The following is a 26425-nucleotide window of genomic DNA, read 5'->3' as shown; positions in this document are numbered from 1 at the left end:
TGATCTATGTTGTAAGCCATCCAGAGACGCAAGTAATGGATGGCATACAAATTTTATAAATGAATAAATAAATACATTTTAACCATAGCTAACATAAGAAGGTTTGCTATATAATTAATCACACATTCTTATATAGTAATATCTCCCAGTATTTTAAGCCTGCTGGTCAGAGTGTGTTGGTCAACAGAAAGTCCTGACAATATATTCAATATATTCTGGAAAGTATATATTGCTCCTTGAAAGGATCAGATTTGCAGGATAAGAGTGCTCTTTGATCCCATTTGCCAGGCAGTTGCAAAAGAGCCTTCTCTTGAGCTGCTTCCAAACTGTGGAACCGCTTTCTCAAGAACTACCATTACCACCCACTCTCATCTTTTATAAAGTGTGTGAAGACAACTTCTTAGTTTAGTAATTTGAATTATACAGATCTTTAATGTTATGCAATTTTAATGTACTTATTTTTAAGGTTTTATTGTCTTAAATTGCTGTACACCAACCTGATGCCATTTTATCAGCTACATTCATAATAAATGTCACTATGAAATAATGAAAAGCTAAAAGAATTGAACGAACCACACTGTATTTGGCTGTCATAGAACATTCAGACTAGACAACTTCCACCTTCTAATGACTGGAATAGTCCTAGTATTAGAAAGAGAAAAATACTGCAAACATCCCATCCACACTTTCATAAACTGAACTTCCAGGGGCCCTTAAACTTTATCAGCTCTGCAGCACAGTGTTCTGAATTTGATGTTCTGGGGACTATCAAAAGATTTGAAAGGTATCTCCAAACTGGAAAAGAGATGCTGTTGTATTCATTTGGCAATCTATTTCTTCACTACCCAATGGAACCCACTAACACCTCTGGTAGCATTTGGATTTTTTAGTCCAGAGTTGTTTGAATTGGATGCACAGACTGGATGCATAATGTGCCTGAACTGTATCTTTCCATCTAGCTGTGGTACCTTGCCACACTGTTGGCTGCAGCCTGTATGATTGCAGTCAGAATCCTAAAGATGTATGTCACTATCGGCTAAAGCAAGAAAGTATTAGGTTTCATTCCACAGCTACCACCCCAAGTTCTTAATCTTGCATTATGTCCCCAATGAGCTTCCAATCCCAATGAACACATGTGTTGGAAGTACTGTAGAAGAGGAAAAAACAAAGAGAACTCTGGAAGTCTGAAGACAATTTCCACAGACATAGGAATACAGTACTTGGAAGATAAACAATGGTCTTGGGAGAGTTACATAGGCCCACTGAGCTTAGAAGCATAAGAAAATCCAGAAATATAACAGCCTCATGTTGAAGAAGGCATAGGAAAAAACAACATTATTCAGTGGAAGCCAGAGTCATTTGTTCAGATGAAGAAAATCTGAGCAGAAAGTTCTAACTGCAACAAGTTAATTCCAAGGCAGTGAAACAAGTCTACAATGGAAGGCGATGGGTTGTGATCAGATGAAATTTGCCTGTGTAGACAACAAAGTCAAGGAAGATGATTGATTGTTAGTTTGCTCAATATACCTGAGCATTAATCTGCCATCATAGTCTGTCACCCAGAAAACCACTATTCCTGTTTACACAATGAATCAAAATCACTACCACCACAATTTTTGTGAAAACTTTTGATGCTAACCAAAGAGGAAGACATTACCTTATGACTGATATTAAAGCTAGCTAAATAACTTTCAACATGTTGGACAAATAGATATGTAAAATAAAATATCCTTCAGGTCAACAGACAATGATCCACCAAAAACTGACAAAACTCATCAAGAATATTTATCCAAAACTTCCTTATACAGTGGTACCTTGGCTCACGAACTTAATCCGTTCCACAACTCTAGTCTCGACCCAAATCAGTTGTGAGCCAAGTCAAATTTCCCCATAAGGTTGAATGTAAATAAGGTTAATCCATTCTGACCCCTATGAACATGGTCACGAGCTGATTTTGGTCACGAGCCAAGTCAAATTTCCCCATAAGGTTCAATGTAAATAAGGTTAATCCGTTCTGTAAATATTTTTTAATCACAAAAAATTTGAATCAGAGTAACAAAGAACAACAAAGTAACAAAGTACAGTACAGTAGAGAACACTAACACAGGTGGGGGGGAGGTTATTGTTTGGAGAGAGACTCCCCCTCCATAAGGACATTGGAGAGATCTCTTTCAGGGGTTTCCTCTCTCCTTTGTCTCTTAGCTGCAGGGTCAATTTTGGTGAAAAACCTGCATATTGTTGTCACCTTCATTACTGCTCTGCACATTTTTTTTAACCACCATGCTTGCTCTGCACTTTCTTTGGAGCCATTATTCAATAAGCTTCATAGCAAGTGACCACAGGTCTGTCTGCGACCACGAGCAGGGAAGATGGTCATGATTGCAATCATGTTCATGCGGGAACATGGCTGTGATTGTGGTCATCACCCAATGCGGAGTTCGCGACCTGAGGCTAAGTTTTTCCAAAATTTCTGTTCGCGACCCAATTTGGTCATGAACTGAGGCATTCATGAGCCAAGGTACCACTGTATTAATAGGCCTTCCATTTTTCCTCATTGAGTACCCAGCTATTCTGTGCACATGTTTCAAAAGCACTAAATAGTTCCTTTAAAGAGAAAAGAACCCCTTGGTTTCCATGGTCAACAGCTGCGACCAATTTCATTCTGTCTATCAGTAGATACATTCCAATGGAGTAAAGATCAGGGAACCAAAGTTCAATTTTATGCCAGGATGTCCTTCCTGACAGTTAGGACCCAGAGGGTATGGAATGGGCTTCCATAGGAGGTGGTTGAAACCCCATCAGTGAGGGTGTTCAAAGATAGGCTGGACATGCACAAGATAGGCACGTCATGAGTGGAGCTGGCTGGAGACAGGGGTCAGACTAGATGGCCTGGGAGACCCCTTCTGACTTGCTCTGTTTCTGTGTTTCTAGGAAGCAGAAAGTAGTGATGGCCCAGTTCAAAAGAAAGGCTGCATCTTCAGTGATGAAGTAGCTGCCATCAGGAAGAGCCCTGTATAGACCAATACAGTGGGTATTAAGTGTCTCTTCTCATAGGTTTTTAAAGCTGTACAAAATTCCACATATATTCCCATGAAGGTGCTCAAATTGCTCTTCAGTTGCATCATGAGCACAGTCAGCAAGATTGTTGAACTCTCACCTGAGAGTTTCTTCTGGGCTACTGCATTTCTCATGAGTCTGACTCTCTTATTCAAATTGCTTCTTCTTGCAGTGTTTATGTGGAGATGCCTCAAACACAGAATCAGCATCAAGGATGTCTGCAACTTCTTTTGCTATAACCACCTCTGCCTGTATAAACTCCACACATTTCTTTAAGAGGAAGACAGCCATTACCATCTCCGCTGTAAGGCGCTGCATAGCCTTCTTTGCAATATTCATGTGGAAAAGCATGCTGGGCCATAATACAATTAATATCATAGAAACAGAGCAAGTCAGAAGGGCCTCCCGTGCCATCTAGTCTGATCTCCGGCACCAGCCGGCTCCGCTCACGACATGCCCACCATGTGGACATCCAGCCTATCCTTGAATACCTGCACCGATGGGGCCTCAATGACCTCTCGTGGAAGCCCATTCCACACCCTCGGGGTCCTGACTGTCAGGAAGTGCTTCCTGGCATCCAAATGGAACCTTGGCTCCCTGAGCTTTGCTCCATTAGAGCGTGTCCTGCCTTCCTCTGCAGGGGAGAATGGGTCTCTACCCATCTCCATGTGACATCCCCTCACATACCTGTATGTCACCAACATATCCGCTCTGAGTCCGCTCTTCTCCAGGCTGAAGAGACCCAGTTCCCTCAGTCTCGTCTCATACAGCATCCCCTGCAAACCGGCCACTAACCTTGTGGCCCTACGCTGCACTGACTCCAACCTGGCTATATCCTTTCTGTAATGAGGGGCCCAAAACAGAACACAATACTCCAATTGCGGGCGCACCAGAGTTGTGTAGACTGGTAGTAATACCTCTCTTGATCTAGAAGCCACACTTCTGGCTATGCAACCAAGGGTGGCTTTCACCCTCTTGACCACCGCATCACACTGCTGATTCATGTTTAGCCTGCAGTCAACCAGTACCCCAAGGTCCCTTTCACAAGTGCTGCCACTTGTCACCTAACCTGTACTTATGACAGCTATTCCTATGCCCCAACTGCAAGACCTTGCACTTATCCACATTGAACGCCATCCTGTTGTCTCCTGCCCACTTCCATAGTCTGTCCAGATCCTTTTGGATCTGGAGTACCTGCTCCTCAGTTGTGGCCACTGCTCCAGTTTTAGTGTCGTCTGCAAATTTGATCAGCAGACTGTTCACCCCTTCTTCCATGTCGTTAATGAAAAGATTAAACAGGATTGGCCTCAGGACAGAGCCCTGGGGGACCCCGCTTGTCACTGGCCGCCATCCCGATGATTCCCCGCTAATGGTTACCTTCTGCTTTCGGTCAGTCAACCATGCCCTAATCCACCGGACAGTGCTTTGGTGTATCCCAAAACTCCTCAGTTTCTCCACCAGGATATCATGGGGTACTTTGTCAAAGGCCTTGCTAAAATCCAGGTATACCACATCCACTGCATCCCCTCCATCTAGCCATCTCAAAACCTTGTCATAGAATTCCACAAGGTTTGTCTGGCAGGACCTGTTTTTGCGGAAGCCGTGTTGTGCGGCTGTCAGCCTCCCTTCCCTATCTAGCATCACTAGATCTCTCTCTGTTATGAGCCTTTCCATTGTTTTTCCTACAATGGACGTAAGGCTAACCAGTCTATAATTCCCCATGTCCTTTCTACTACCCTTTTTGAAAATTGGGACCAATGATGCCATCCTCCAGTCCTCTGGAACTTCACCTGTTCTCCATGAGGTCTCAAAAACAGAGGCCAGTGGGCATGAGAGAACCCCTGCCAACTCTCTAAGTGTAACCCGTCAGGGTCTGGTGCCTTTGTAATATCCAATGCCCTGAGGAGCCCCTCGACTTCAAGGGGGGTGACTCTAATCTGTGCCCCTAAGTTCTCAGCCTCATCTAATCTCCTATGCGAATATCCCCCATCCTCCTTTGGGGAGAACACAGAGGCAAAATAGTCATTTAGCATCTGTGCCTGTTCCCTCATATGAGCCACTGGATCTCCTTCCTCCTTATTTAGTGGTCCCACCACTTGTCTCCCCTTCCTCTTGCTATTTACATGCTGAAAGAAGCCCTTTTTGTTGCTCTTGATATTCTTGGCAAGTCTCAGCTCGTAATCAGCCTTAGCTTTGCGAAGAATCCTTCTGCAAGGGGCCTCCTCCCCCCAGTATACCCTTTTGTCTATTTCCCCCAGTACCCATTTCCTACGGAGGTTCCTCTTTCGTCTAATCCCTTTAACCACCTCCTTTCGCATCCATGGCGGCACTCTCCTCCGCCTCCCCACCTTACTGACTAGAGGTATCATCAAGGCTTGCGCCTCCAAAACCTCCCTTTTGAGTGCTATCCACCCCTCCTCAACTCGCTTACCTTCCAGTAACCTATCCCAGGAGACTTTCCGCAGTCTGGCCTTCAGTTGGCCAAAGTTGGCCCTCTTGAAGTCCCAGCTTCTAGTGCTCGACCTGCTGCACATCCCCAGTCCCCTGATCTCAAAGCAAAGGATGGAGTGATCACTCGCATCCAGAGCTCCCCTAATCTGTACTTCATCTATCAGCTCCTCCCTATTGGTCAAGACCAAGTCAAGGATGTTTCCCCCCCTTGTCGCCTCTTGGACCCTCTGTGTGAAAAACCCTCCCTCTATAGCTTCTAGGAAGTGACGTGACCTGGCTGTCACCACCGAGTGAGTCTCCCAAGTAATATCCGGGAGATTGAAATCTCCCATAATTACTGTGTCTCTCCCCTGAGATATCCTTAGAATCTGGTCTGTTAGGACATCATCCAGGGTCTCAAGTTGACCTGGAGGGCAATAACATACCCCCACTGTCAGGTCTCTTTCCCTGTCAAAACCCCTAAGTTTCACCCAGACTGCCTCTACCGAATCCCCATCTGTGCTGCATTCTATCTCACTGCATCCTATCCCTTCCCTGACGTATAAAGCCATGCCCCCACCTCTCTTTCCCTTTCTGTCCTTTCTAAAAAGGTGATACCCTTCTATGTTCACATTCCAGACTTGCCTTTCATCCCACCAAGTTTCTGTGATTCCCACCAGATCATACCCTCCTATTCCCAGGAGAGCTTCAAGCTCTTCCTGCTTATTACCCATGCTCCTAGCATTGGTGTACATGCACCTCAACTCCTTCCCACCACTTTCTTTCCTTGGAGTTCCCAGCCTCCTCCTTCTTCCTATCCTCCCTGATACCTGGCCCCTCTCTGTAGGAGTCCTGTCAGTCCCTGCAGTATCTCTAAAACCCTGCTCACAGAGCCCTGATCCTCCTCCCACACTTGTCCAGTGCAGGCACATTACTGGGGGGCCTGAACCCCACCCCCGGCTCAGTTTAAAGTCTTCCGGACGAAGCTCACTAGAGCATCTCCAAAGGACCTTTTCCCCATCCTCGTGAGGTGTAACCCGTCCCTTGCCAGAAGTCCATTGGCAAGAAAACGAGTGCCGTGGTCGAGGAACCCGAAGCGTTCCTTCTGGCACCACACCCTAAGCCAGTCATTCACCTCGGAGGTCCTCCTGTCCCTTCCTGGCCCAAATCTCCGGACAGGTAAGATTGACGAGAAGGCCACTTGGGCCTTCAGCTCCCTGAGTTTCTTCCCCAAGGCCTCAAAGTCCCTGGTGGTCTCAACCACACCCTGCCTGGCCACATCGTTTGTGCCCACATGGATCACCAGGAGCGGCTGGTGACCCCCGGAGCGAACAAGATGCTCCACTCTGTCCTTCACATGCCGGATATGTGCGCCCGGCAGGCAGTAAACCTCCCTTGTCTCCAGGTTGGGGTCAGAGCAGCAGAGGCACAGGCTGCTCTGACCCCAACCCAATATCAAGAACCTGAAGGCTGTGCAGTGTGCTTCATACCAAGGATATCCATTTGCTTGAAGAAATTCTGCTAGAATCATAGAAAATTAAAGTTGGAAGGGCTCTATAAGGCCATTTAGTCAACCCCCTGCTCAGTGCAGGACTCCACATTAAAATGTCTTTGACAGACAGCTGTTCAATGGTCTCTTGAATTCCTCCAATGTGGGAAAGTTCACACAAAGTGAAAGTGGGACAGCCCATGCTAATTCTATCATGAAGTTTTGTTTGATATCAAAGTGGCTTCGCATTGTCCACACAACTTTCTGAGCAGGTGCCACTCAGTGACTTCACAGTGAACCTGCCCAAGTTGTCTTTCAGTATCTGCCACCACTGAACGGAGGACAAAAGAACCAGTGTAACATCAATTAGAAGTCTGAATACACCTTTCCAATGCTGAATTTCTTGTTTTATAATCCACTGAAGCTTTCCCTCAATGCACTTGTTCAATCTAAACTTAGATTCTCTTTCTATCCACTTAAAATATGTTTTGGTAACTTCTCATGCCTCTTTAGATGCCACTCAAACATTTCCACTGTGTGGTTCTGGTATTTCCAGGTGAAAAAGTAGCAATGGCAAAGGCACCACTTGGAAATATTTTACAGAAGGAGCAAATAAACTTTGTTGGTAGTTTTGAAAAAGACAATCCAGAACCTTTTCAGCCTCTCACCCTTGACTAAACACATTCCGCCAAAGGTTTTCAGAACTGACATTAGTTCTCATGTGGAAGAAAGACCGTATCATCAGTCCCACTGAATTTACTGGAACACATGGTACAGACTAGGCCCACTCATCCTATATATGAGCCTTCAAAAGTTGTAGATACATGTTTTGGTTCAGATGGACAGGTGGGGTGAGAAGTCATAGCTGAAATGCCAAAGCCAATGGAACCTGAGTTAAGCCAAGCTGTCACTGAGAATCAGATGGTTTGAAGTTCTGTGGTAAAGTTTAATGAGCTAAACAAGGAGGAGGTAGACTTAACATCATTAATCTAAGGATACAGCATCAGGTTAAGAGGGCAGCCCAGTTGAAAGTGTCAGACGCTCCAATCAATTGACCCTTAAGCAGAAAGATCCACCTTGAAGTTGTGGTTTGTCTCTTTCAGTTTGGTAGGAATAAGGGGTATTGAGTTTCAAATTAACTTCTTTATCATTCTGCTCCATTTCCCTAAAATCCAGGTCCCCAGCACAACACTCCAATCACTATACCACCTCTCAATAAAGCCTTTTAGTTAGAAAGCCTGTGTCCTGGTCTGCTTGGAAAAAGTGGTAGAAGAAAGGCAAGAACAACCATTATATCTAGAAATATAACTATAATTACTTTTGGCCACAGTGCAGAATCAAAGGGGTTGAAAGGGGTTTCTTCTATTTCAGCAGGCCTCTCACTGAAGACAGAGTTCTTACCATCTTCTACATTAATGAAAACTAGATTATCTACATTGCCCTTGCCAAGCACTCCCAGTCCCACAGTCATACCTCTGTTTTAGAAAGCTGAAGAAACCTCTTCAGCTTGCTTGCATCTTTGGACAATTAGCTCTATTGATGTGCTTTGCATTCTATGTTCTGAGCTCCACACAGCTTTTGGGAAGATATTTTTACATCTAGTCAAGCCACTTCTATATACCCCCCTTAGTAGATGGTGTCCTAGTATTAGCTTCACTTGTGCTACAGAACTGATTGGCATGCAAAGCAGTTACTTGTAATTTGGGAACAATGGTCATTTTCAAAGTTAAAGAAAAAGCAGCAACTGAAGAAGACAGAAGGCATTACAACCTGTGAGGCTGCAGTATTTAATGATATTGTTCCTTTAAAACTAATTATACCATTGCAACCAAGAGTCTATTTCTTGTAGCTGAGGAGGGAGTACTGGAATCCAACTTGTAGTTGGAGTCATTTTGTGTGTGCACTTGGCAAAATAAAAAATTATAAACCCACAACTCCATAACAGTTGTGTTTTGAGAGCTACATATGCACCTGAAGGGGCATGAAAAAGACAATTTGCCCCAGGATTCCATAAAATAACACTCCATTCCTGGGCATACTATTATCCTTGTCCTGATCCTTCCACCCTGTTAAATAAAATACTAAGAATGCTTTTGAAGGTTTTCATAAAAATAGGAAACTGTATATTATCGGGTAAGATGACACTGAATCTCCACAAGTAATTGTGACATAAGTCTTCCTAGTCATGATTAAGTAAACAATTTACATAGTCATAAAAGAGAAAGAAGAAATGATAAATCTGAAGCTTAAACTAGCTGTAAACTGTAAACTTGAAAGGCTGGAAGTGATGGTCCTTCTTATTACCTAGGCCTGCAGCCCAAGTATAAGGGAATCTAAACTTTCATTTAAGATAAAAATTTTATGTCTGGCAGCAAAAGAGATAAGATTGGTCATGCAGGCTCAGGGCTGGCCCAGAGTAGTCCCACTTATTGAGTTTGGTGAAAGAAGAGAACTAACAGAAAAGGCTTTAAGGAAGGTTTGGTGGCACAGCAGGAAGCATATTCTTGTCACAAACTCATAAAGAAACCTTCATTAATTGGTTGCACAGAAGCCAGCAGCCTGCTATACCAGAAAACATGTAAAACTAAAATGAAGAACAGTATCATTCCATTTGATCCCAGGGCAAGGAGGAACTGGACGTGAGAATACGTCCATGTAGTCTATGCATGATTCTTGCATGTGGTCCCCAGCTTTGCACACATATGACAACTTTGTAGGGGGCAGCGGCAGCAGCCATCCTGTCCCCAGAAACACACTAGTACCAGGATCCACAAACCTTCTGGTTGGCCCCTCGAAGCTGACCACAGGGCTGGAGCAACAAAGCAATATTTTGCCCAGGGTACCATTTTATCCTAAATTGAGATCTGAATAACAGAGAACACACTAAAGAAGATAACAAATTTCCAGGGGTAGGAGGGAGTTGGGGGTAAGAAAATCTAAGACAACCATTTTATCTAGACAAAATGATAAAAAAATCATTTTAGAACACCTGTGTAATGTTAACATGCTTTTTGGCTGCCGGAGAGTTTAACAAAGGCTTAAAATTGTAAGGGGCAAATTTTATAAATTCAGGTGTCAGCTCAGTGGGTATCTGGTGCCCAAAATCTGGGGAGTCCCTTCCCTTTGTAATGGACTTTTGGGAGTTACCAGAAATTATGGCCTTGCTAATGACCAACACCTGGAACAAATGCTTGGCCCCAGGACTGGGAGATGAGCCATTTCCCCACAGATCAGAAGATTTATAAGCCAGGGAACAGCAAAGTTCTTTATTCCTCTTCAGGTGTTCTGGTTGGCTGCTTGTTTTCTGTACTCTCTCTACTTAGCAAATAGTTAGCTTTGTTGCTTTGTGTCCAGGTGGCTCAAGGAGACCCAGGATTGGGAGTGATTGGTTGGCTGTAAATTGTTAAATTGCTGCTTTCCAACTTCCCCTTCCCCATTTTATCCTATTTTATCCTTTTTAGCAGTACTGTTTTAGCATCCTCCACCCCTATATTTTATCCTTTTAATAAACTTGTTTTGTTCCCCAGACTTGGGGTTGTCATGTGTCTGGTCCTGGGATTGAGGAACCAGGGAATTTCTGGGCAGGAATTGGCCCAGTTGGCCAGGGAATCTCTGATGACTTTCCCATACTGCCTTTTCCAACATTTTTAAAAATGGTCTGTCACACCACAGCTGTGCAGACAATTGGAAAGAATTGTACTGCTCCAAGGATATTAAAAATGTACAACTTTATCTAGAATTTTTTAAAAAAGGTTCCCTAACTGCCAAGCTAGGCAGAAATTTTGGCAGAAATGGGAAGAAACCAGAAAAATTCTGAGAACATCTGCATTGATGCTGCTGATGTAATAAGAGGCCACCCATTAGAGCATGCATGGAGAGGCATGTTCTCTTTCTTTAAGAAATAACAAGTGTCTCAGCTCCCTAAAGGTTTAAAGTGTTCCAGAGGTCATCTGTGCAGAAGTGCAAAATCCAGTTTTAGGACAGCTGAGATCATGAAGAAGAACAAGTAGCAGCAGCAATTTAACTGTATGTCAGCAAATAGGATCAAATTAACACAAAAAGAAACAAAAAGTTGACAAAATAACAGTAACCACTAGAATGGTAAAGCAGTTTTAAAAGAAACAGAGTAGAGAATGAGGCAAATATATAATAGGAAAATGTGTTTTGAGTCTGTTCCATAGGTATGCATTAAACTGAAAGCAGAAAGAAAGAAAGAAAGAAAGAAAGAAAGAAAGAAAGAAAGAAAGAAAGACAGACAGACAGACAGACAGACAGACAGACAGACAGACAGACAGACAGACAGAAGCTTGGCATTTAAGAACAGTCAGAAGATGAACACAATGGCAAGGATGTAAAAATTAGAGCTGAGAAAAACTGAAAGTGGACAGCAAATCAAATAACTGGAGGAGAATAAGGTTGAGAGAGGTAAACAGAAATGGACAAGAAGTTTCTGTAGATCTTGAACTTGTTGGGCAAGCAAAGGTGGTAAGGTGTGAAAATGTAAGAGATAACCGATGAGCAAGTTAATGTAACACAAAGCTCAGTAACAAAGATTTGAGTGGCAGGTAAGATTTACCAGGATTAAAAAGGGATATCAAAAGGCACAAGACAGGATCCAGACAATTATTATTAGCATACACTGATACCTGGTAGAATTTTGACTCTTTGAACAGCATACATTGCTGCAATGACACACCTTAACATTTAAATGGTTCTTCAATTTGAAAATATGTTTCTTGGACAGCATGGGACCTGAAATCTGGGAAGTGAAAGCTCAAAGGCCCTCCCTCCCGCAAAGTGCAGAATTCTGAGTTGTGCAATTCTTTGGATCTGGCCATAGTTATGAAATTGTAGAACTTACAGAAAGTGGCAGGAACATTAAAATATGTCTACCTAAGAAGGATGAGAGGAAGAAAAGAAAGGCTATAGAACTGGTACAGTGCATTAACGCCACATAAATACAAAATAGATGCAAACAAGAGTGCCCTAGAGAAAAAATAGAAAGTGAAGACCCACAAAGAGAGTGAGAGAAAGAGACATTGCAAGTAAGAAAGGCTCTCTATAAGAAGCCCCTATATGAAGATTACATTTTATAAAGAAAGACTTGAAAGCTTCATGTAGTTTAAGCTTGATTAAAGATACTTTAATCTGCCTCTTCATTCTTATCTTGCATCACTATTCAAAATTTGGTAGAGGTCAACTTGTTGAATGGAGGAACACACTCTTGGGACTAAAACCTTCACAGCTAATGCTAAAAACATCTTATCATCTATCTATATGACAAATCTATTTTACAATATTCATGCCAGCTCCATATTTTATGAGAAAATGAACTTCAGAAGGAATTCATAAATAGAAATGCATGCTGGAACATTTTCTTGCATGAACAAAAGCAAAGAGAGGGAGGGAAAGGCAGTCATTACATTAGATGGACAGGGAAGAAAACTAATGCATAACTTTAAGGAGGCAATCAGAACTCTATAACTACATAAGCTTGTGTACCTGCCTGCCTGCTATGTATGGGCTTATCCATTCCCTGGAGGCTTTTCTTAATTCTATCTCATCTGAGATTCTTGGAGTGATAACCATACATTGTGGCATTGCTTTCAACTCTTCTAAAAGTAGATGTGATTCTCAGAATAGAACTTAAGACACACATCGTCCTCACAACTATTCTAATTCTGAAAAAATACACAATTTATTTCCACCAATGATAGTTCCTCATCAGTCTCCATACCATCTCTTAAGTACAAAAAGGAGTTTAGAACTGGAATTACTTTTATAATTTTATAATTACTTGCAAATGGTTATTTCTAGTCTACAGCAGCAGTTCTCAAACTGTGTTGCACAGAACGCTAGGGTTTTGCAAGGGTTTTGTAGGTGTTCCATGAAAAATCTCAAAAATCAAATATAAAACAAATTTTAAAATGAAACCACACTAGACCAACTATTGTCAGTTGGCATCCAAGCAGCAAACAGGAAATGCATCATGTCATTTGGTTCCTAGGACTCTACTGCGTAGAGTTGGGAATAATCAAAAGAATTCATTTGGGATATCACCATATAATCGCTTTATTCCTTTGCTAAATTTGAAATGTTTTCCCCAAACCTATTATGTTATGCAAGGCACTCAGGCAACAGGAGCAGATGAATGAAGGAAGAACACTGTGGGTTCACAATGCTTGGTAATAATCAGGGATAGAGTTAGGGTTCCATGGGGGAAAAAAGTCTTCAGAAAGTTTCCATGACCAAAAGGGTTTGGGAATCACTATTATCCATTATTAAGAGATGTACACTTACATGTATGCCATTACATATATAATCTCACAAAATCTATATATGGTAAACACATACACATAATACAAACCATATGGAGCAAGCAGCTTGTAAAGAAATATAAAAAAAACTCTTAAGTGTTGAAACATTGCTACAAGCTTTACTATTCATATTATATTACAGATCACATGGCATGAAGAAATAAATACAAGAACCATTACAAACTTAAAAAGGAGGACCAGAGAAGAAAGAATATATTTATACTAAAATAGCAGTTATGTTTTAATTCTACAGTGTACCGCTATATTGAGTATCACCAAATTAGTCTTCTGTGTAAGCTAATCTTACTTACACATCACTTAACTCCTACAATTCCACCTGAAAAAGCTAAAGTTTCAAGATGCTCACTTGATTCCTTCTTTGAGAGTGCACAGAAAAAGTAAATAATACTGATTCATTGATTCAGTCATTTCTAACATTTCTCTACCTCTCTTCCCACTGCAGCCCTCTATGTTACCCAAGAATCTGAACTGTACAGTTTTTTGGCCAACTGGTATGGATTTTGAGGGCAAATGGAATGAGAGAATGAGAGAGAGAGACAAACTGACCCCAGTTCCACTGATGGAAGCATTTCTATTAGTAGATGACATTATTGGATTTAACCCCATGTACTTAAATATCCCACTGAAGCAAATGGGACAAAGCAATCGAAACAAAAAGACAGCAAGTGAGAGATATATGCAGCACTGTACTGGTGCAGAAAGAATGAAGACAGAAAAGTTGGAAGGGTTAATAGAGAAAGGAATTCAAACCTGAAGTGATGCAAAAAGAAAAAGCACACTACAGAACAAAGAGGGAAAAGGGGATTAACATATTGGGTTGAATGTAACAATCTGCTTTTCTGTTGGTGAAAGTTAATATAATACAAAAGTGGACCTAAGTTTTACTCCTCTGTTATACAGATATTTTAGCTTTAAGCATAAACAATGTCATTACCAATTGACAGCAACCATAAATATGTCTAACAAACTTACAAAGTTAATTAAGTTCAGTTTTTGTTTTTGCTTCAGTTACACCACTTATCTATGTTTATATTAATCAAAACTGAATAGTCCTGGGAGGCATACTAAGTTATACAGCTGTTCACAAACACAGATCCAACTCTTTGCAAATAACCAATAACTACGTGGATCAGTTTCAGAACTAGATAGTGATGGCTTGGAAAATACACTGCAGCAATTTGGAAATAGCTTTTTACAATCAAAGCTAAAAGTCCTCTGAACTTTATCTCAGCTTGCAAACATGCTCCACACCATTCCAAGCTACCCCTGCCATCTTCCCTTCCCATATGCTCAATATTCACCTTCCACCACCAGTAAATATGGAGGTGATGATACCACAGATGCTGCTCCTAAGGTCTTCATTTGGCCCCAAGGCTTTGACAATGAAGACTTCTATTATAAATGTTCCCAGAAAGTGGCAGTTGAACAGGGTTTTTAAATCCTCACCAAAGAGCAATCTTACCCGTCAGTGCTGCTGAAATGTAAATCTTGGAGAAATGGAAGGGCAAAAGCTATAGTCCACCTACCCCTCTTTAAAAGGTATGTTTAGGAAAAGTAGGAAAGGGAGGGAAAGAAAAGCAACATGAAAGGAAATATCAACTGGTATTTCATGGGTACCAATCACCAACTAGTACCAAAAAGCAGCATGAAAAGAAATTCAGTACCAATGAGCACCAATTACTTGGAATGTGTCTGGTCTTTCCAGGATTTCTCAGAACTCTCAAAAATTCTCTGAGAAAGTGTAGAAGGGCTGACCGCATTCTGAATCAAGGTAGAAGGAAGCTCACCAATCTATCTTTAAAAAAAAAACCCAAAAGGAAAGATCCCCAAGAAAATGAATGCTGTTATATTTATTGGTTTAAGCCATGCAGAGAAACCAAAGCATAACAGCAATGTAGGCAACTGAGAAAAATAATATAAAATATAAATTATATAAAATTGTTCCAGATATTTAGCTAATATTTAGTAACAAAGGACAATTTCTAAAGCAACACCAAGCAGCCAACACTTGTTAAACTGATCTGGTTTTCAGACACCTGAAAAGTAGCCTTAAAGTAGGCTAAGTATTGGCATATTTACATACAGCATGTACCACTATGCATGTGACCTGTCCAACTCAGATGCCAGCCCCATGGTTCATTCCAACAATGTCAGGTTCCTTATTCCTAACTGTTCAAATTATTTTTTACAAACTCAGCAACACTATATATAACCACTATCATATTTTCAAAAAATAGGTTTAATATTCTGCTATTCCTACTTGTATATGAGGAACATATCCAATCTAACATTTTACAATAATCAAACATTTACCATCTGTATGGTGTTACAACCTGTTTGTATGAAGTTGCATATCTAGCAATGATAGTCTTGTACATAAGAAATATGCCTAAATAAATGGGCACCAAAATCTGTTTATAAAAAAGCACAGCATTTATTTATTTCTTAGATTTCTATTCCACCTTTTTCTTTTTTAAAGAACTCAAGGTGGCTTACATCATTCCCCTCATCCTGCTCTCAATCTTATCCCCACAACAAGAACCCTGTGAGGTTTCCTATATTCTTATACAAATTCAAATTCTTACACAACCAAAGAAGTCTTCACAACTCCAGAAGAAAAAAAGAAACCTTACTGCTGTCCACCTTATAAGAAAATAAAAGACAGCTGGGCATCCAATCAGTAATGAATATTCCCACACAACCTGACAGTACCACAGATACTCAGCTGATAATTTGCCTAATACGCTAAAACATTAGGATATATGCAAAGGACAGGGAGAGTAGTAAGATATACAGTAATCTCAGGCATTGTACAGGACTTTGTGGTGGCCCAACCATTTTTACAACCAAAAGGGATAATGATTAATTACCAAGAGTGTAGCTTAACAGCAACAGACACAGGTTCACCCCCCATCTTCTTCACATACTCTCTCTTAAGTAAGCACTTGCTTTCCTTGCATTTGCTTCAGATTAAGGTTCATCATTAACTTCAATAATTATCAATATACACACTTATCTGAGAGTAAGTAAACCCTATGGAGCTCAAAGAGATTATTTTGGAGTAGGCATATATGGGACTGCACTCCTTGAAATCTTCCCATATTTGACCATCCATACTAATCAATATAACACACTTTGATACTTTGAACTTTTTCATTAGTATTTCTCAAGCTTTAAAGACAGAAGTGAGAGAGAAAAAAATCTTATCTCTCCTTTTTAGGAATGTGTGGCCGAGGCTTAGCAATCCACTGTGCAAGAATCCTTTGTCCACCTTACCTTGCAGCTTTTTCAAAACAGCTACTTCCATTTTAAGAACTTGCTTTGGTTGCTGAGCTGACTCGACTTTTAGTGCAACGTTCTCTCGGGTAAGCATGTCCACAGCATCGTATATTTCGCCAAAACCTCCACCTCCAATCTTTTTCAGCTGTGGTAAATAGTAATATTAATAAATGTACAAAGTTTTGGACTGACTTGCCTATATAGTGGACATTATTTAGTCGTCAAATTACTGTTACAATATTAGTTTTTATCATTGTCTATGTAAAGCTAATTTTAATCTATTACAGACCTTAAGTATGATTATGAAGCTCAGCATAAGAAATTATGTCAGTAAAATCTTTAAATAGACATCCTATGCAATATGAGGACATTTTCTGTAAATATATGGGTGAATAAGATTTCTAATGGGTAGAAGCTGGATGCTAGTATCTTGAATTTCCAATTAGACACAAAATTAGAATTATGGTAAGTAGTATGGATAGTAGAACACATTAAATTTAAGATTTTCACCAGATTTAAATAAAGCTTAGCCAATGGTTGTACCCTCAGTGCTCTTAAGCCTCTGCACTTGGAGGCTGAGGACCATTCAGTGCAGAATGGGAAAAGCAGCAAAAATTATCTTCATCCCCCTGCTCCTCCCACATTACAACACAAGACAATTTTGTCCACCTTGTTGCAGTGCTTCAAAACAAGGAGGGAAAGAGGATGGAGGATACCTCATATCTTAGAAGCCCTTGTCTCTTCCCATCCCCACACCTTTTCTGTGAAACTGCTTGTAACAAACTGTATAAAGCTTTTTAAAAATTGCTTTCCAGTTGTACTTTAACTGATTAACAGTTCAGATCAGTATTTCATTGACTGGATTTGTTGAAGTCCTATGAATTCATACTTAATTTAGAAAATCTTTACCATTCACAGAACTCATCCTTCAATAGTACAAAGTTTAATATATATTGCAGCATAGAGTATACACAGATCTGAAAGCAGCCTACCCACAAAGCTTTAAAGAAAAACAGATCCACACTCATAGTGGAGGCACTGCAGAGCAGGACTAGAACACTTGTGGTCTTTCTATAATGTAGAACTGAAACACCTTGTCTTCCCCAGCCAACAAGTCATGTGTGATGGAGTCAAAAACATCTAGAAGGCCATACATCCCCCAGCTCTAGTATAAAGTGAAAAAGAATGCTTCACTTAGGGTGGGGAAAGGTAAGTGAACTACTGCTTCCACTAAGTTCAGTACAAGTAGCAGCTTCCTTGTCTGGTCGCTAGGCAGAGTGTTTACATATTGCCAACATGGGGCAAGTGGGAAGACTGAACAGCTATGTTTACTCCAAATGATTCCAAACTCCAGAACAGCTTCAGCTATTGGGAGAGAATCCAGATTAGACTACCTGCTTCCCCCACAACATAACATTCCCAATTCCTTCTCTCCTGGAAGTTGCTGCCAGTAACATTTTGGACTAAACTATAACGTTCTTCCCAAATGCTACTAAACTTCCCTGGCAGCTTATACACGCCAACAGCTGGGTTCAAACAACGTGATAACCCACACTCAAGAGCTGAATATGGGTTGTTAGAAAAATGTGGCTTGTTGCTGAAACATGGGGTATCATGTTCTGAACTCAACCATACTAATACACCATGGTCTGTTAACCATGAACAACCAACCCATGAAGAAAATCTATAGGTTGTTTTGGAGGTTGTGAACTATGGGTTGTTTGTGGATTACATGCCATTATTTGTTAGCACAGCCAAATTCAGACAACAGAAAAACCCACATTTCAACAACCTTTCACTGATTGGATTTGCACAACACAACAACTAATCATGAGTTGCTACCTATGCTGGGCTTTTGCATCATGCGAACCTGAACCAATCTGCACAGTGTGGCCTGTTTGAGAGGAATTCTGCCCCCTCAATCCATGGCCTGTTCTATGGGTTGCTGCATCCATGATGGATGCTTGTGCTGTCTAGACTCAGGCAACCAACCCCATTACGGACACTGGACACCTGTTACTGGCTTCTTTGGCAAGGGCAGTAGGAATCAGGTACTTGCCCATGCCAGGTTCCCCAGTTTCTCAAATGGCACTTGGTAGCAGCTAGCACTGGCTTTCCCATTTCCTGCTGTAAACTATTTTGGCCTTGTAACAAGTTTTTTTTCCATTTAATTTTTTTTTAATCTTCAGGTCACAAAAGCTAGACATCAAGTCCCAACATCATCTTGGAGGGGCTGCCTGCAGTTGCCAAGCATTTTAAAATTATCTTATCTCTTAATATTAACAAATATTTGCAAAAACAATTTTAAAAATTATATGCACTTGTTGCCAAAGGTAAAGCACTATTTTTCAAGTGGGATTTACAATGGGTTAAAAATGGCAAGGAAGTGTAGGAACCCCCTGTAATGTTGCTCATTCAAGAGTTCCATTCCCACAACTGCAAGTATCTGCCATTATGGACGTGCAGATAAAAACTCTGCAAATGTTTATAAAAATCTAATGGGACTTCTCTTTTTTCCTAAAACATCCATAGCAAAAGTGCCACTGGGATGCTCTGAAGGAACTGTCAGTAGCTGTCAAAGAGGGGATTGCTTCATTGCCAGTTTTCATAATCTGAAGGGAAAAAAGCTGAACGAAGGAAAAAGCCACACTGAGCCATAAATTACTCATGATTGTGGCAAAGAGACAACTCTATCCTCCTAGAGAAGCTCCTGGGATACCTGCAGGAAGGCAGAGGAGCAAGGTTAAACAATCCAGAGTAAGTTCATCTATGTCAGGCACACTGTGGGCCAGGGTAGTTTATTGCCAAGTTGGTCTGATGTGTGAACATATCCAGTGGAGTTACCACATTGTCTCAACACAGTAACAACAGCTTTTGCCGACAAACTTTAGGATTTCATATTGAAAATGTATATATGAACAACAGCCCCAAAGGACCAATAAAAACTGAAGAGCTTTCAACTGCTGCATGTTGTTAAAAGCATTCCTGGAGACCAGTACAACGTCAAGATTCAGAAGCACACTCAAAACATTCCAGAGAAGACAAATGTACTTAAAAATAGGCAAGCAGCCTGCTGATATGTGTACTTATTTATTTTGTTTTTAAATTTGTGTAAGACCGTGTGTGTGCACATGCACACATACTTATTTATGGCAGTGGTCAATAATGCAACTGCGCCTTTGCTTGTATTGTTCCACACACAGGACCAACCACTAGTTCTTCCTAAAGCAACCCCAGAAACAAATGAAGCACCCATTTCTGAAACACAACAGGTCAGTTAAGAACTATCTTACATGAGCTCTGCTGATCTGCCTGGTTCCAGAAAATAGCATCTTGGCTCATTTTGGGTTGCTTCAAGAAGTACTAGCTTCTCATTGTCCTAGCATTTGGTCCCATTAGTATGTGAGCAGTGATTGATACTGCCAATCTGTACCACTATCTTTGACCATTTCCTACAAACAGGGTACATTTTGTGGCTACATCTTCTCTCTTTGGTTGAAGTTTTTGCATTTTTCTTTAAAAAAAATTGGTTGAGCATTTTTGTATTCATGTATCAGCTGTGTGCATGAGGGGAAGAATAAAGAGGATTTAATATACTCACCACTTTCCATCTTTCTTTGACCAATATTCCCACACCAAGGATATCTGGCTGTTCCCCTCCTCCACTCATTGCAGTCTCCTGAGATGGTACAGCTGCTATGCAAAGTCTACATCAGTAGAGACTATCCATCTCTCAGAAGTGGTTTCCATTTAAACAGAGGCTATAGAAACAAACAGCAGTACATAAGACTTTGCTAATTAAACAAAAGCAAAACAATAGCCTTCCTAACCCTATTCCAATTTAGTTCTTTTCAACTTCACAGTGCTGAGCTGGGAATGGCAACATTTAAATAGAAATGATTTTCTGAAACAAATATCTTAAATTTTTGGTTATGGGTGAATAGTAAGCTTACAGTTTTGTGTTTTCTCAAGGACAACTGAAATTAAAACCTGTGTAATGCTTAACAATGTTTAGACAGCTCTCTTTTTTGGTGTTATATTGGTGTACTAGGCACAATCTAAATATTTCAAACATACAGCTGTTCATACAAATAAGTTCAACAATAAAATGTTTCAGTGTAAAGTTTACCATCTTAAAGGATGCTCCTCAAGTTTCCCCGGAACTTTCTGATATTTCCCTTTTTATTTCTTAGTTACTCTTTTTTTGAACCAATCTTTTTGGCACAGGGTCACTAAGTTCACTACTAAAGAAATTGATTATGCTAGTCAACATGTTTTACAGAGAAAAAAGGTTATTTGGTACTACCAAATCACCTCCACTCCCCATCTTTGCAAGAGAAGAATTTATAATTGCCTTTCAGTTATAAGCTAACAAACAAACAAACAATCGGTTCTGCCATGATTTAATGCTGCACTTTACGTGTGTTTGACTTGTATTATTTGTTTTACAACAAATAATATTTCCAGACTTGGTCTGCTTTACAGTTAATGACCTTAATGACCCTTGCTTCCCCATTAATGTGAGACACAAGGAATTCAGTCTTCATATTTCCTGAAACCACAGAGCGAAGATATTTCAAGACTGAAGAATCACAATAATAATTCTTCACTGTGGATTATACTGACTTTGCTTGACCTCCACATAGAGGAGTGTGAAAGAACTACATGTACTATTTATAGCCATGATTTTAGATTTCTGTAGCACCTACAGCATTTATGGATGACTATTCTAACAAAAAGTCTAATCAAGCACCAGATTTTATGTACCATTCTTTTAGTATTCCCAATATTTAAAAATAGCTAGTTAGTAAAGATATCAAGCTCTCTTACGAAGAGCATAATAACAAACCTAAAACCAGGAATCAGCAAAGCTATTTCAAGTTATTCATTTTAATCTATTAGAAAAGAAAACACTACAGTTGCTATTATAAAATGTATGTAAATAAATAGTAAAAAAACAGTGCAGCACATGCTGGTTAACTCAACCACTGTTTTGCAAGTAGTTGATGCTAAAGAATGCAGCCAGCATCCAAAGAAGTAACTTAGGTGTGATCACTTTCATCCACAAGCCCAGCAGATATCCTGAAATTTCTTCATTTGAATACAAGAATTTGTATTTGTAAAAAAGCTCTTGCCTCTTTAAGGGTTTCTAGACAAAGCCTCTCCATCAGAAAAACAAGGAATGAAGGCAGTGCGGTTTACGTTAAGTGACTGTAACAAACATAGGTTTCTATTAAAACTTGGAATCTTTTTTCTCCATAAAAATAACTTTTATTTCTGTATTTTTTAAAAAGTGTATATAAAGAGTCAGTTTCATCCTATGCTATACAAGCAAACCTGTTTGCACAATGAGACTTTCTTTCCACCTCCTCCCTCCTGCAGCCCACTCCTCAAATCAGCTGTAGAGCATCCACCCTGAAGCAAATTTATGGGGCACACAGGGAGGTGCACAGAGAAGAATCCATTCTACCAGCAGCTTTGGGAAGCATATAGGAGGCTACACAAGAGAAAGGAAATCCATTTCAACAGCTGTTGTATACAGCCTAGTATATTTAGAACAAACAGATCGCTACAGATTAGACTGTTCAGAGCTAAGAACACACATAGCTAGAATTAAACAATTGCAATCCAGCAGCAATTCTGAGCAGGCTATAGTCTAGAAGCACCTAACCAAGATTTATTTTGATGAGATGGCCTATTAAGTTGTACAGCATCCAGAGAACTAATTGTTGTACATTGCACAGAGAACTTTGGATGTTGAGTGGGATAGACAGACAGATAATAATACTAGCAAGCACATATGCTTTGTATGTTGCCAGCCTAGGGATTGTTTTATTGTTTTAATATTAATTTAGGACACAGTGTACACTCATTCATTCTTACAGTTCTGAAAGTATAGGGAAGTCTCCATAGGAGACAGCAGCAAGGAAATACAAGCTCAGACCTTGTTTTGTGAAAGTTTTCTCTTCACTAACTTAAAACCCCAGACAAACAGAGACAAAAATCAAGCCCAAGGAAGCAATGCTTCAGATGCTTTTTATTACTTCAATCTCTCTTTCAAAGGACTTCAAAGCTCTTCATGAATCTGTCTGGTCAAACTCCCTTGCTTTATCTAATGCCTAAGAGGAGAAGAAGTGACACCAAACAAGTAGCCTCTCCCAATTATGAAAAAGCTTTTTTCTTTTGCCCTGGAATATGTCTACACAGGAGCTTCCTCTGACACCCACATAAACACACTACCACAGAAAGCCAAATAACTTCTCACAGGAGAGTGCAAGTGAGGGCTCAACTGCACACATTTAGTCAGAATTCCACTTGATATGGAGAAGTAGCCATTCACAAATACACATATTCTGGTTTGGGAACATCTCTTACAGGATAGTTCAAACCCTGGCATACCTCAATTATAAATGAAGTGCCAAGTATTTGTACAAAGGTGGTGTACTGTAACACAGAATATCTTGTACCAGTATAGTTAAAATTCTTTACATCTGCTATGTATTCAAGTGATGCAATCGCATAAGAACAGGCTAAGTGCTATATGGCCCCAACTGAACTCTACTCCCACAAATATAAAACTTCTTTCAGAACTGTTTCAAGGAATCCTCAATAAGACAAAGTTTAAAAAATCAAGCACCAGAATATTTCTAATTAGACTAAACTGGATTACCAGAAAGATCACTTTTTCCCACATATACCTACCAAACCTCAAGATTATCTGTATCTACTTGGACCATTTATTTATTTATTTCTCCATTCCTATCGCAGAAAACATGATGGTTAGTTATTATGCAGAAGGCCTTTTTCTATGGTGGAATCCCAACTGTGGAATAAGCTCCCCAGAGAAGTTTACCCATGTAATTGTAGTTTCAGCATCAGAAGAAGGACTTCTTATTTTCCTAAGCATTTAGGGGTGAAATTCTATGCATATTTAATCAGAAAACCATCCCACAACTCCCAGCACTCCTGTCACTAGGAACTGCCAGATTGTTTTCTGCCTAATTATGCATTAGATTGCACCCTTAATCCTAAAACCTTTTAGGTTTTTTTTAGCTTAGCTGAATTATTTTTTGCTGCTGATAGTTTTATTCTAATTTGTATTATGATTATTTTATTCTTAGTTTTTGCATTTGTTTAATCTTTATAGTCTTAAATTATCTTTATAACTATCTGGAAAATATTGAGCAGCATAAAAATTTCATAAAATATGATAAAATAATTTCTAGACTCCAATAAATGACTGATTCTTCAAATGCATAAAATATTTAGCAAAAATAAAATAAAATGTCAGCAAATTTGAGTAATACCCAGAAGGGTCCTATTCATTCTCCAATGAAGTGTGTTTCTGACATGACCAATTTCAACACAGTAGTTGGATGAAATACAAAGAGCCAGCAAGTGCTCAAGATTGCACAATATATAAAATATACCAGATATGTTATTCATTTTCAGCCTTGTAAGTCTGAAGTAATTCTACACTTCCTTACAAAGACATTTTCAAAGAGCAATCACAGCAAAATAATTTGAGAAATTAAGTATTGTTCTATTTAACTTTACACAATTTAAGCTGTAATTGTGTTTACCTGTAAGTAATCACAATGTCACTCAATGTTAGTGATTTGTGAGTAAGCATCAATAAAAAAGCATAAAGGTCATGCCATGCTAATTGAAAATAATGTTGGAATGTATCCAATTGTCTGTCCATAAATGGAACAGGAACCATAAGTGGAACAGATTCTCTCTCCCCACTGCAGTCCCTCATGTCCCCCCTCAAATTAGCTCCAGTACGTTGGGGCACTCTCTAGAGCAGATGGGGAGCTACAGGGATACAAGGCAGAAGAGGGGGGAAGTTCTGATGTGCAAGCAAAGGTTCTTTGCAACATTCAAAGTCACCTATTATAATCTTGATGTGCAGTGATAAATGAAAGTTAAAAGACTATCTGCACAGATAGGATTTGTAAAGACCTATGCCTAGTGCAGTGCAACAGTACAGAATTGATGGGAGTTATTTTCACTCCAATGATTTTAAAACCAAGCTACTGAAAAATTTATTGTTCCTTACAAACCACACCCCTATAATCAATAAGGCTATGACCATTGCTATTTTACTAATCATCTTCAGCATCTGAGCAAGTACCTTCTACTCTCAAATAAGTGTGCTTATTACCTTTAAAGGGCTTGTGTCACACATCTAAGATATGTCTTAAATGCTATGAACAACAAATGCTCTTCTCCAAACATAAGGTTTTGTTCAACATTTTAAAGCCCAACCGCTTCATAAACATGCTTGTTGTTAGAAGCCACTAATCAGCATCCTCTTGGTGTCTTATGAAGAAAGGCAGTACAGCATTCAATATAATCATCCCTCTAGCAGATTTCTCCTACTTGTACTGGTGGCAACTAGTCATTTTAAAGGTCCCTAGAAAAGGCGCATCTCTTTATCTTTTAAATCTGTGTATCTGCATTCATATCTTCAAACAACTGCTGATAGCAGAAGCAATGTTTAGCCTCAGCCTCCATCTGCCTCCATGCTAGAGCATATCTGTATGAATAAAGGAAACCCAGAAGCATCAACATTAACAGATTTACAAGCAGACTAGTATCCACTTCTTGTTTGCTCTCAATAATAAAGTTGAAAAACAGCCTAAAACAGTAAGAATTACTGACCTTAGAATCTCTCCTGTTTTAGATAAAAGGGGAAAACAGATATTCTATACACCAGCAGAAACCGTAATATTTTTACAATGTCGTTCACAACCTGCTGTAGTAACGCCTACAATCTTATCAGCACGAAACTGAAAACTTCTACGACCAACCTCATCACTGCTCCATTACTAAACACATACACTAAACAGCGGCCATCCGCCGTCCCAGCGCTGCAAGGCTTGCTCATACGAGGTCGGACGGGCAGACGAGCCAGCTAAAAGGGCTTGGCCGAGCTCAACAAGATCCTCTTCTGTGCAAAGCCCGAAGCTTTTTTATGCCGCATCCCCGCCCCCTTCTGTCCCTGCATGTAAAAACGAAATAATAACCCGTGGAACGACAGGATCGTTGGTTACTACTGCCCTGAAGGTTATCCTCCTAGTCACCTTTATAACTGTCGGAGTCCAGGAGCAGCCTCTGTTCCCTCCTTCCCCGTTTGGTACCACAGAAAACGTATCCCCAGTGATGCTCCCACTGCAAGGATTGCGAGGCAAAGAAGGGCCCGTCAACCTCAAGTGTCTCTAAAACACCCGAGTACCAAGCGGGCCAAGAGCCCTTGCGCGTCCCGGCCGCATGAGAAGCGGCCTCTCCCGCTCTCCGGCCGAGTGATGCAAAACTGGATAGCAACAACGCTCCCCCTTCACCACGGCAAGCCCCCATCAATGCCTCCGCCACGCCGCCCGGGCTCCCTATAGCCTAAGGGAGCACAATCTTACCTGGAACGCGGCCGGCGCTCCTTCCTCGTTCCCCTGAGAGCCAAGGAGGCGACAAGGAGGGAGCCCTTTTTCTCAGGCGCCTCCGAGGGGTAAAGAAAAAAAGGGGGGGCGATTATTATCGCGGCGTTCCCCGGTTCAGCCGGGCGCAGCTCAACAGCGGGCGCCTACCCATGGCTTACGGGCAGGCAGCGGCGCCGTAGTCGCCACCACCGTCTCTATGGTGACTGCGGGACGGGGCCGGGCCGGGCTTCGGAAAGAGGCTGAAGAAGCACGAACTGGCGGACGGGGTAGTTAACGGAGAGGGAAAGGAAGAGGCCGGCAACCAGCGGATGCTTCGGAGGCACCCGCCGAACGGCCGTTGTCTCTGTCCCTGCAGGGTTAACTGCTTAGTCGCCGCCGCCAACCCCCGTTGC

General features: G+C 40.7%; 1 protein-coding gene across 4 annotated transcripts in view; it reads right to left on the bottom strand.

Moving 5' to 3' along the window:
- The window catches only part of TTBK2 (tau tubulin kinase 2), a 107149-nt gene that overhangs the window by 56741 nt on the left and 23983 nt on the right, over positions 1–26425 (bottom strand). For 2 of the 4 annotated variants that reach the window (XM_044436208.1, XM_044436210.1), the window contains 2 exons: positions 20195–20354; positions 16591–16738 (listed from right to left, as the gene is read on the bottom strand). In XM_044436208.1, the coding sequence (XP_044292143.1) occupies positions 16591–16738; positions 20195–20263 (217 nt within the window). In that variant the 5' untranslated portion in view covers positions 20264–20354. Of the gene's footprint in view, positions 1–16590; positions 16739–20194; positions 20355–26012; positions 26233–26425 lie in introns of those variants that run through there. The other 2 variants (XM_044436207.1, XM_044436209.1) reach the window with 2 other exon arrangements.

The sequence above is a fragment of the Varanus komodoensis genome, unplaced genomic scaffold (assembly GCF_004798865.1).
Source record: "Varanus komodoensis strain SLA01 unplaced genomic scaffold, ASM479886v1 scaffold3, whole genome shotgun sequence".
In the NCBI taxonomy this organism is placed as follows: domain Eukaryota; kingdom Metazoa; phylum Chordata; class Lepidosauria; order Squamata; family Varanidae; genus Varanus; species Varanus komodoensis.
Note: the sequence above shows the minus strand (reverse complement) of the source record. Positions and strands in the feature narration are given on the sequence as shown.